Below are 12,084 nucleotides of genomic sequence, written 5' to 3' on the forward strand. Positions count from 1 at the left end.
TTTCGATCCATGATTGGCTGAGTCTACAGATAGGATGTATGGAAAGGGCTGGCCATAAGCTTTTTGCTCTACTGGGTAGCCCAGATTAGCTCTTTGGAAGTAAGCGCCAAGGGTGGTATTTGTCTTCACCACCCACCACCTTCCCTCCACAAAACTCGGAGCCTCACCTGGTGTAGGTATGTTGAAGGGCAACCTTGGGAAACCAGAGCACCCTGGCAGTGTGAGTGGGCTTCGTGGCCAGCTGGAGCGAGCATCCTTCTTCCTGATGCTAGGGTCATAAAGAAAGGTTTTTAAATAAAGACAAGAAATGCTAAGGTTTTACCCTTTCCTCATACAACAGCTTATGTATTTGTGTAACAGCCTCTTTTCAGAGGACAGTTTTTTTTTTTTTAACAGATCTTATTTTAAAAGTAGGCTATTTTCTTGATGCTTTTAATTTTATTATCAAACATTGCAAATTTAACTAATATTGCTTTTTTTAATATCCAGTTGGAAGTCCATTATTGACCATCTTCTGACTCATGAGAAAACCATGTTTAAGGACCTAATGAGTAAGTTCTGTGTTCCTTGCCACACTTTAAGGACCAAGGCCAGCCTAACTGGCTCTTACCATGCATTTCAGAACCCCTCCCAAACCTTTTCTGTGCTGAGCCTTACACTGTGATGAGATGTGCCAACTGTCAGGACTAGGTGACTGTGTCCTCCCTGTTCCCTCTGTTTACTAGGAGGCCTGGACAACCCTTTTTTTTTTTTTTCTTCAGTGCTCAGGATTGAACTCGGGGGTGCTCAGTCACAGAGCTATACCCCCTCAGCCCTTTTTATTTTTATTTTGAGACAGGGTCTCACTAAGTTGCTGAGACTGACCTTGAACTGGGATTCCAGGTGTGTGCCACTGTGCCCGGCCTGTGTCCGGCCTGATGACGCCTTTTTTACAACTTGATTGTGGAGAAATACTGCTGAAAGCAGCCAGGTTCACACCAGGTTCACACCTTTGTATCAAAAGTAATTTGTTTTCCATAACAGGAGTACTTTTCTATACCTCAGATCCTCTTCTACTGCCCTGTCATTATATATCATTAATGAAATGAGTATTTTTAATAATACATGAAAATAATTATCACACACTCTCACTTAATCATAGTCATGATTTTTCAACGGGGAAAATGGGAATTACACTGGACCCAATTTCACTTAACCTCTGTCTGTGGTTTTCTTACCAAGTTTAATCAATCTGTCTGCTATATATTTGTTCCAGACATGCAGAGCAGTTCTTTAAAACTGTTCTCAAGTTTTGAGCAGAAAGCCATGCTGTTAAAGCGCCAGGCTTTTGCTGTCTTCAGTGGAGAACTTGATCAGTACCACCTTTACCTTCCATTGATACAAGGTAAGATGGCTGTGTTAGTCTGTCTTTTGTTACTAGAACAGATTATATGAGACTAAGTAATTTATAATGAACAGAAATGTACTGGCTCACAGCTCTGGAAGCTGGGAAATTAACGGGCTCATCAATTTCTCTGATGATGGTCTTCTTCCTGCTTCATCTCATGACGGAAGGCAGGACGACAGGAGAGCAAGAGGGAGGTCAAACTCCTTATTTTATAATGGCACCGATTATCCCACCTGTGAGGGTGGAGCCCTCGTGGCCTAATCACCTCTTAATAGCATTCCATTGGCAATTGAATTTCAGTGTGTTGGATAGGACAGACCTTCAGACCACGGCAACGGGGCAGCTGTTCCCCACCCCATTCCCACGCAGAAAGACCCATAAGTGACTGAGTTGGGAGCTTCTTTTAAAGGGTTTTGCAGTACATTTTGGCACAGTGGTCAAATGTCACAAGGAGTACTCTACAGGGGGTCTTGCTGAACTTCAGAAACATCGCTTGACTGGGAATGTAGCTCGGGGGTTAAGTTTTGGCTTAGCTTGCGCAAGACCCTGGGTTCAATCCCCAGCATCGCCGATAAAACAGAACAAAACAGAAATATGACCATAAATCTGAACTTTATTTTAAAAAACAATCACAATATTATATTCTTTATAATGTTATTAATTTTAATTAGGTTGACTTTTAGAAGTCTGACCGTTTACTGTCTTCACACCAGTCTCCTGCTAGCGTCTTCCCACAGCCACTGTACTTCATGTTGATAGAACTCCCTCAATCAGCACTTTGAACAGGGGCTGGTAAAGGCCCTTTTTTCCTTCATATAAATTTTTTGTCTGCATAAAAAAAGATTAACTGTCACAGATTTTGAGGGCTCTTTTCTGTCTGTAAAACATTAAAGGGGGGGCTGGGGATGTGGCTCAAGCGGTAGTGCGCTCGCCTGGCATGCGTGCGGCCCGGGTTCGATCCTCCTCAGCACCACATACAAACAAAGATGTTGTGTCCACCGAAAACTTAAAAATAAATAAATAAAATATAAAAAAAAAAAAAAAAAAAAAAAAAAAAAAAACATTAAAGGGGTGTGTTAGTCACCTTTCCATTGCGGTGACAGATACCTGAGGAAAGCAGTTCCAGGGAGGAGAGGTCTACTTTCACTCACGGTTCCAGCCCATGCTTGGCCGACCCCATTGCTTTGGCCCCGAGGTGAGGCAGAGCATCATGGCAGAGGCGTGTGGTAGAGGAAAGCTGCTCACCCCATAATAGCCAGGAAGCAGAGAGAGAGAGAGAGACAAGGTAGGCTCTTCCAGTGACTTCCACCGCCTACAGCTTCCTTCACTCCCAGTTGTCTCTTCAGCTCTCGGGGAATTAATCCCCTGATGGGGTCCAAGCCTCATGATTCAGTCACTTCCCCAAATCCCCGCTTCTGAACCTTGCTGCATTGGGGACCAGGCCCTTGGGTGACTTTCCAGATCCAAACCAAAACAGGTGGCAAAGTGGATATTCTGTTTTTAATTCACCCTCCTCCAAGATATGAAAAAATTCTCAAACAGGAATTTATTTTTCTTAAGAATCATGGCCTAAATAGAATCAAATAAAATTAGTACAAGGATTTTGTTGTTGTTTCATGTTATAAAGGCTAACATAATGAACAATTCTACAAATAAAATCATAGAATGAATCTTTTTTTCTTTTGATCAGGTTCATGAAGGTGTAATTTACATGTAGTACATGTCACCCCTTGGTTATACAGTTCTGTGGATTTTGATAAGCCCATGCATATAGACATCACCACAGTCAAGGTATAGAACGTTCCACCTCATTGTTCCCTCATGCCTCTCTTTTTTTTTTTTTTTTGCAGTACTGGGGATTGAACCAGGGCTTCATGAAAGAGTCTCCACCACTAAGCTACACTCCCAACTGATTTTACTTTATTTTGGGTCTCCATAAGTTGCTTTGGCTGCCCTTGAACTTGCAGTCCTCCTGCCTCAGCCTCCCAGTTAGTTGGGATCCTAGGCATGTGCCACAGCACCCAGCTTTTGTGCCCTTGAGAGTGAGCCCCTCCCCATAGCCCCTGGGGCCACCAGTCTGCTTCCTGATGTCATTCACATGTGATCACATGGCATATAGCCTTGGAGTCTGGCTTCTTTCTCTTTGCATAATATATCTGAGAGTAATCCACATCATTGCATTTATTAGTGGCTAATGTTTTTTTCTAGGAGATTTTATTCTGTATTTTATTTACTCCCTCACCAATGGAAGGGCATTTGGATTGTTTTTAGGTAGAAACACGATGTGTCTTTTGCTCTGATCTTTTATAAACATGTGTCAGCTCAATGTGTGTGCTCTTCAACATCTGTCGTCTCATTTGTGCTTTTCCTGAAGTCATCGGGATTGACTCCTTTGTTTTTGGAACTAAGAACCAGGGGAGCTTAACCACTTGAGCCACATCCCCAGTCCTTCTTATTTTTTATTTTGAGCCAGAGTCTTGGCAAGTTGCTTAGGGCCTTTCCTAAGATGCTGAGGCTTGCCTCGAACTTGGGATCCTCCTGTCTCTGTCTCCCAAGTTGCTGAGATTATAGGCGACCACCACTGTGCTCAGCAATATGATTCTTAATGTCAGTATTAATCATCAGTCTACTTCAAGCTTCTAACTGTTGGAAGGTCTTAATTGTTTTAATATAAAACATTAACAACTTTTATGACTAGTAATTATAATAATTTATATTTGCAATAATAAAGTATCTTTATACTTCAGATGATGTAACTTCAACATGTAATGCACATTAAGATCTTCACCTCATAATATCTTGAACACTTAAGATACATGAAAGCAGATATTTGAATATTGACAGATGCAAATGGCATGCCTTACATGAATTACCAAGAGGTTGATCTGATCAAAGGGAGACCAGGAATGCCAGTGAGGTCGAGGGCAGCCCTCCATTGATTTTGGCTGGAAGCAGATCAGAGCTGAACTTGGTTGCATGCCTACAGAATATGCAGGGGTGAAAACCATGGGCGTCAGGTTTCCCACAGTTGACATGCAGCTTCTGAATGTACTTTACAAACCTGGCCAGGGGACAGTAGTCTCAATGGGAGCGCTGAGTCTCCTTTATCGATAGAGGAGCGAGTAGGAAATGAAGAATGTGTTGGACATGTACCTTGTTTTCCTTTTGGTCTGAGAGCAAACACCAGCTCCTTCCCTCTCCCACATCTTGGGTAAGACATGGGTGAGGCCCAGAGAGCTAGAGATGCTACCAGCTGCATAGAGGCTAGAATGAAAAAAAGAGTAGCCAGCAAGCAGCCTTTCTCAAGCTGTGGTGTGCAGAATGTGTCCATCCAAACAATTCTGAAAAATCATTCCACTGAGGGTCAAAATTGGGGGCTGTGAACTAGCATGTACATTTTATATCGCTATTACAATGATGATCCCTAATAATACTAAAAATATGATGTTAACATAGTAGTAACGTTAAAATATGATTATAATATAACGATATTTATTTACTGCTTCTGAGGTTTGAACATGGGGCCTCACACACATTAGGCAGGTACTCTACCACTGAGCCCCAGCCCCAAATCCACAAATGTACTGATTTATTTTTTCATATGTAATAAAGTCAGCATATTGCTGACTTAAATAGAAGGTGGTTTGGGAGCTCTTGGGGGAAAGAGAAGAATTTGTAAACAAGTACATTTCTTTCTCTCTTTTTTGTTGCCAATGCTAGGAATGGAACCCAGGGCCTTTCACTACTAGGCAAGCACTCTCCCAATAAACTACACCCACTCAAGTGCTACATTTCTAAAAAAAGTACTGGCTTAAAATAATATACTTTTACCCTATTCGCTTTTGATTAGCTGTTTACAAAGCTCTTTCCTACTTATTGTCCTTGTGCCCAGCGCTGTGCCTGGGTAGGCCCAGCAGTGTGAGGGGCTGGAGTGCATTCACAGCAGTCTCTGACCGAGTCTTGGGACACTTGGCTGGCCTCAAGATGCTCCATGGAACAGTGACCACGTCTGCCTCTAAGGAGGGATAGCACTTCCTGGTGGATAGCTTAGCCCAACCAAAAAGGGCAGGGACGGCAGACTTCTCGTTAGGTTCTTTCACCCTGATTTATAGCACCATCAGATAGCAGTGAAAGAGATCGATGCGCATGGAGTGGCGAGCTGAGCACCCATCTTGGCTCAGAGTGACATAAATCTTACACTGATGGGGAGAAATGGGGAGACATAAATTCCACTGTACAAAGCCACTGGATGCACAGCATGAGGACTGTAGTTAATAATAGCACGTTACATCCTGGCAGTTACCAGGAGCACACCCATGAGGTAAAGGTATTAGGTAGCCTTGCAACAAAAAAAGAAAAGTGATGCTCCAAGATGGCGCTGCTGTCGGTTTGCTGGACTGTGTTGATCACCCTGTGTCTCACTGGGAGCCTGGGGACATCACGTACACCTCACATATACAGATTTTTAAATTTTACAGTGATATAAGAGAAACTATAATAAGCCCAAAACAGTTTTTAAAAGGGGTCAAGGTGCTGTTTTTTCCAGGAGCTGGGGATGTAGCCCAGTGGCAAAGTGCTTTCCTAGCATGTGTCAGGCACTGGGTTCGATCCTTAGCACCACATAAAAATAAACAAAATAAGGGCATACTGTCCATCTACAGCTACCAAAAACCAAACAAACAAACTTTTTTTTTTTTAAATAAATAAGGTGCTGTTTCCACAGTGAGGTGAGGGCTGGCATAGCACCTCCAGAGGGTGCATCTGGAGGAAGGGCTCTTTGCCCCGGCAGCATGAGCATGGCTCATTGTCATGCACTGTTGTAGCTGTTCCTTTCTCATCTCCCTCGCCCCGTGCCTTCCAGGTTCCATATTTTGTTCAAGGCTTTCTGCTGCAGTTGGAGTAAGAACAGGGTGTAGTATACTTCCTTCCTCTTGTCTGGAACCAGAAGTGAGAACTTCTTTTTAAAAATAACCAGCTTCCCAGCTACAGTGGTACTCCCAGCTGTCCAGGAGGCTGAGGCAGGAAGATCCCAAGATTGAGGCCGGCCTGGGCCACTTTAACAAGCCCCTGTCTCAAAATGTTTAAAGTGGGGAGTGCTGAGGGGTGCAGCTCATGAGTGTGCTCCTGGTTAACTGCTAGATATAATGTGCTATTATTAACTACAGTCCTCATGCTGTGCATCCATTTGGCCAGCATGTGTGAGGCCCTGGGATTGATACCCAGTTCTGCCAAATAAATAAATAAAACCAGCTTTTCAAGTATCTGAGCTGTGCATTTCTTTCATTTGGTCAGACTACTTTTAAAGACAAAGAATATGTAATATTAAATTAGCTCAAATAAAGAGAAGTCTTGGGCTGGGGATGTGGCTCAAGCGGTAGTGTGCTTGCCTGGCATGCTTGCAGCCTGGGTTCGATCCTCAGCACCACATACAAACAAAGATGTTGTGTCCACCGAAAACTAAAAAAAAAAATAAATATTAAAATTCTCTCTCTCTCTCTCTTTAAAAAAAAAAAAGAAGAAGAAGAAGAAGTCTGTTGCTGATGTTCTGCAGCAGATCTTAGCTAGCATGACCATCACTGAGCTTTTCGCTCTAGCAGTGTTACACTCCTAAGAAACCCTTAAAAATCTCATTCTACAAACAGTTATTTCAGTGGGGAAGAATGTTAAAGGCTGGAGAATTTAGCTTGGGGTGTTTTTCTCCCTTAAGGAATTAGTTTGTGCATGGTCACCAAATCCAAACTTTATTGGATAAATCTATTTTATTCGCTTGCTTCACTTACCATCCACCACCCCCAAGTTGTGCTGTCTGCCAGGCAATCCGTAAGGTCATCTACGTCACTCAGCCAAGGCTGCCTTTGGTTCCCATGTCTCCTAATTCTCATCCTTAGAAGAAGATGTAGCTGGGCATTGTGGCACATGCTGAGGCAGGAGGATCACAGGTTCGAGGACAACCTCAGCAACTTAGCAAGGCCCTAAGCGACATAGTGAGACCCTGTCTCAAAATGAAAAATAAGAAGGGCTGGGGATGTGGCTCAAGAGATTACGCTCCCTGGGTTCAATTCCTGGTACCAAAAAAAAAGAGGAGGAGGAGGAGACATAAGTGTCGAAGGTTGTCAGTGGACTTCTCTGAGCTGTGGCTGGGGGTTGACAGCCATCTGGCTCCCCTCCTTCAGGGCCTGCTCACCTGCTCACTTCCCAGAATGGGCTGCAGGCAGCAGGTTGCACAGAACCCCCCCCCCCCCCCCCGCCCGCACTGTCATGAAAATGTCAAAGCAGTTAGCAGTTTTGTTTTTCTTCTTTGGCTAATGAGAAACCCCAAGCTGCATCTTTTCGTGACATCTTTAAAATCTTCTTTCCGTAGAGCGCCTGACAGACAATCTCAGAGTCGGACAGACATCCACAGTTGCTGCTCAGATGTTTCTTTTTTTCAGAGTTTTGCTGCTAAGGATATCTCCTCAACACCTCACCTCACTGTGGCCAATAATGGTCTCTGAACTGGTGAGTCTGCCTGTCTGTCCTACTGTCTGTCCTGAGAGCAGGCTGGAGCTTTCTGAGATGCTTTTCATTGTTGTGCAGTATGACACTCCATGTGTAATCTTATTTTATCTGAAACTTGTTAATCAGGTTGGTAGTACTAGTCGGCTCCTTGTTAAATAGAGAATATTTTATCCTGGTTTAGTCTCTCCTGTCAGTTAAGCCAATTGATTTGTACCATTTCATATTATTTGCTAGATCCCCTCTCTGTGGCGCTGGGTCTGGAACCCAGGACCTCACCACACGCTCGGCCAGCATTCTACCACTGAGTTGTGTCCCCAGCCCTGCTAGTTCTTCTAGACATATTAATTTTAGTAGATTTAATCTCCTTCCGATATTAACTTGAATACACATTTTCTCTTTAAGATTCAGACATTCATCCAGCTTGAAGATGATCTGAGAGAGGAAGACGAGTCACTGAGGTAAGTGGAATCAGGGATGTGTGTGTGTGTGTGTGTGTGTGTCAGGGCTAAGGGACGTTCCTGTGTGATGGAGGGTTGTCTAATGCCAAGTACTGTCTTCTCAGAGGACTTGTGAAGGGACCAGCTAGTGTGAAAATCTCTTAAGAAAACTTCACCTTATTATAAACTCTTCATAAGCAAATGAACTCTCATAGATGTGAAGGGATTTATAACAAAAATGTCTCTGCTAATTTATAGAAACAGCAAAATAAACAGAACAAAAGTTTCAGTGGCTGATGGAAACGGGCCCTCAGTGGCGGAGATGGCCCCAAGTGAGCTCCTCTTATACTTATCTGCGTGCAAGTTCTTGGACACGGCGCTGTCTTTCCCACCCGACAAGATGCCACTGTTTCAGATGTAAGTCAGACCAGCGGCCCTTCCCAACGGGGCCTTGCTCTCCTTCAGCTTTGCTTGCTCTCGCCCCTGCAGTAGCGAGAAGCCCCGGTATGAGCTTCCAGTGGCCCAGAGCCGGCTGGGAACCCATGCCACGCCACGCACAGCCCCGACGTTCCACGAGTTTGGCTGCAGTGGTGTTCATGAGTGTGTCTCTGCGCAGTGTGTGCCCGCACGTGTTGTGAGTTTGGGCGGTTTTTGCTTGAACACACATTTATTTTTTTGCTATTGGATGCTTCTGGAACAGGGGTCACACCCTGGTGGTCCTCGCTGCCTTCACATAGATCTTACTGTCCATCTGTAGTTAAATCTGAATGCCTTTATTCAGAATGTGCCGTGTCCAGGTCACTTTGCCCACTGGCGCACATTTCCCTCAGGCTCGACACAGCTGATCGGGGATTAATTTCATGCCTGGCCCCAGAGGCCACTGCTCTTTGTCCTGCCCCACCAAAGGAGTAGTCCTGCAGAAATGCTTGTGGTTAAAACATTTGTGGGTTCTCTTAAGTGCGTATTACTAAGTGAAAGAGCCAAACCGAAAGGCCACACACTGTATCATTCCAAATTGTATGACATTCTGGAAAAGACAGGGCTACACAGACAGTATGAAGAGCAGTGGTGCTGAGTGCGGTGGCACACACCTGTAGTCCCAGCGGCTGGGGAGGTTGAGGCAGGAAGATCGTGAGTTCAAAGCCAGCCTCAGCAATTTAGCAAAGCCCTAAGCAACTCAGTTGAGGCCCTGTCTCTAAATAAAATATAAAAATGGTCTGGGGATGTGGTTCAGTGGTTGGGCACCCCTGGGTTCAATCTCTGGTACAAAAAAAAAAAAATGCAGTGGCTACTAGGGATTGACTGAAGGAGGGGAGTGGCTCAGGTCTTTAGGGCATTACTATAGACTACTGTGATGGTGGGTATATGTCATTACACGTTTGTCAAAACCTATAAAGTGTACACCACCAAAAGTGAATGAGCTTTAATGTAAACTATGGATGCTGTGTGATAATGGTGTATCAATGTGGATTCACAAATTTCACAAATTGTAACAAATTTCCACAGTGGCTTGGGATGTCAGTCGTAGGGGAGGCTCAGTATGAGGGGAGATAAGGGATATATGGAAATCTGTAATTTCTTGATTTAACTGTGAACCTAAATCACCAAAAAAGATCTATTTAAAAAAAAGAAAAAGAAAAAAAAACCTGGGTTCAGATACACACAGATAGTTCTCAGTGGTGTTATTTATCATAGCCAAAAAGTGGAGACTAACTCTTGCCCAGATGGTACGTGAATGAAAAACACGTGGTTTCAACATATAGTGAAATCTCACCCAACAGCATAAAGAAATGAGGAACTGAGACATGCTACACGTGAATGAACCTTATTCTAAATGAGAGGAGCCCGTCTAAGGAACACATAAAGTGATTCCATTCCTGTGGAATCTCCAGAATAAGGAAAGCCCTGGGGCAGCAGGAAGAGCAGTGGGCGGCCTGGACCAAGGGGTGAGGAGATCCAGGTGTAATTCTTTCAAACATCATAAGAGCCATTGAGTGGTATATATTAAATGGGTGAGGCAAACATTATATCTTAATAAAATTAAAAAATTTTTACATGGGCTCTGATCCAGCATGTCTGACCTTTGGTGTTTCTCTCCAGTTATAGATGGGCATTTGTTCCAGAGGTGGACACAGAGAGCCCTGCCTTCCTACCAGATCTAGAGGAGAATCACCAAGAATGCAAACCCCACACTGTTAGGATTCTAGAGCTTCTGAGATTGAAATATGGGGTAAATATTTTCTTTTTTAAATTACATTTATGCCAGGCACAGTGATGCACACCTGTAATCCTGGTGGCTCAGGAGACTTGAGGAAAGAGCATCACAAGTTCAAAGCCAGCCTCAGCAACTCAGTGAAGCCCTAAGCAACTTAGAGAGACCCTGTCTCAATAAAAAGTAAAAAGGGCTAGAGATTTGGCTCAGTGGTAAATTGTCTCTAACAAAATTCCTCGTACAAAAAATAATAATTTTTTTTTTGTTAAATGAGAAAAGGGCTAAGTAGTGAGAAAGTAACTTCTATGTGACTTGATTTTAATGACTTGTAAATTTTTCAAAATACAAGTTTTAAAACTTGAAAGGACTATAAATTCCACCTTGTTTTCTTACCTGTCATCCAGTGGCTAAGATATATCTCCCTTGGTGGCACAGTCCCATGGAAGTCACCTTCCCCAGGTTGCTCTAGCATCCAGGAGGAGGGAGAGCCCACTGGGAGGAATGGAAGGCCTCAGCTTGGGTGGGAGTTCAAAGGCAGCCTCTGCAGTGAGATCCTAAATAAAATACAAAATAGAGCTGAGGATGTGGTTCAGGGGTCGAGTGCCCCTGAGTTCAATACCCTATAACCAAATAAATAAATAGAAGACCTGCAATTTGAGTCCCTGCCCCTGTCACTGAGCTGGGCATGAGTTTTCTTGAACTCATCTCTTAGGTGTGGCTGCATCAGGTGCTTTGTGGGCATCTCCCCTAGTAAAGCCACATCATTTCTGTGGTCTTGGTTTTGCAGGAAATCAGCGGCTCAGATGAGCTCACCATGAGGAGCGAGTTTCCTCTTCTGCGCCAGCACTCCATTCCCAGCATTCGGCAGTTGGTGCCGTTCTTCAGGACTCTCAACTGTGCTTTTAAAACCCAGAGTCAGCTGCCTGCAGATGCCCCCACAGCTCCATTCGCAGAGCTTCCCGTCACCGAGAGCCCAGGGGTCTTGAGACAACTGGAGGAATGTGTGGAATATGATTTTTTGGAACACCCGGAATGTTAACTTCATAAGAAAGAATTTGTTCAGTTCATTTATTGATGCTTTAATGAAAACCCGGAAACCGTCTATACAAAAAAGGAGCCAGGATAGTACTTTTAAGCAACTCTTGTTTCAATTCCAGAAGTTAATTTCAGATAACTCTCTGTTCGGCAACAAAACACACCTCCCTAAATGCCTTGTAATATATTTGGATCTCATTCTGTGTTTCTTCCTGGATTTATGTAATGGAAATAAAATTAATATATCATCTAATGGCAGTGCACAATTTATAATAGGAAGTAAAGTATAAAAAGAATGAAGAAGTCATTTTGTTGAAGCAGATGAATGGGTCTTTCTCAGTATATTCCTCTGAAAGTTTAAACTTATTTAAAGAATGTTATCTTTAATGTTTCACACAAATGTCCTTTAAACATTTATTTGATACTGAATTTTAGAACTAAAATATTTGTTTTCTGAAAATAATAATTGCCCTGTTACCAATTCAGCAGAGGTAAACACTTGAATATATCTCAAT

At 43.3% G+C, this 12,084-nt stretch overlaps 1 protein-coding gene across 5 annotated transcripts in view; it reads left to right on the forward strand.

Moving 5' to 3' along the window:
* Nucleotides 1-11,822, forward strand: part of Dop1b (DOP1 leucine zipper like protein B) — a 104,965-nt gene extending 93,143 nt beyond the window's left edge. For 2 of the 5 annotated variants that reach the window (XM_046439057.2, XM_046439058.2), the window contains exons 31-37: nucleotides 490-551; nucleotides 1,256-1,384; nucleotides 7,749-7,885; nucleotides 8,288-8,343; nucleotides 8,581-8,739; nucleotides 10,423-10,552; nucleotides 11,322-11,822. In XM_046439057.2, coding sequence (XP_046295013.1) covers nucleotides 490-551; nucleotides 1,256-1,384; nucleotides 7,749-7,885; nucleotides 8,288-8,343; nucleotides 8,581-8,739; nucleotides 10,423-10,552; nucleotides 11,322-11,573 — 925 coding nt within the window. In that variant the 3' untranslated portion in view covers nucleotides 11,574-11,822. Of the gene's footprint in view, nucleotides 1-489; nucleotides 552-1,255; nucleotides 1,385-3,237; nucleotides 3,714-7,748; nucleotides 7,886-8,287; nucleotides 8,344-8,580; nucleotides 8,740-10,422; nucleotides 10,553-11,321 lie in introns of those variants that run through there. The other 3 variants (XM_058577234.1, XR_006850616.2, XM_058577235.1) reach the window with 3 other exon arrangements.
* Nucleotides 11,823-12,084: the final 262 nt, after the last annotated feature.

The sequence above is a fragment of the Marmota monax genome, unplaced genomic scaffold (assembly GCF_021218885.2).
Source record: "Marmota monax isolate L192 unplaced genomic scaffold, Marmota_monax_Labrador192_F-V1.1 WCK01_AAM20220418_F8-fsc00125, whole genome shotgun sequence".
Taxonomy (NCBI): domain Eukaryota; kingdom Metazoa; phylum Chordata; class Mammalia; order Rodentia; family Sciuridae; genus Marmota; species Marmota monax.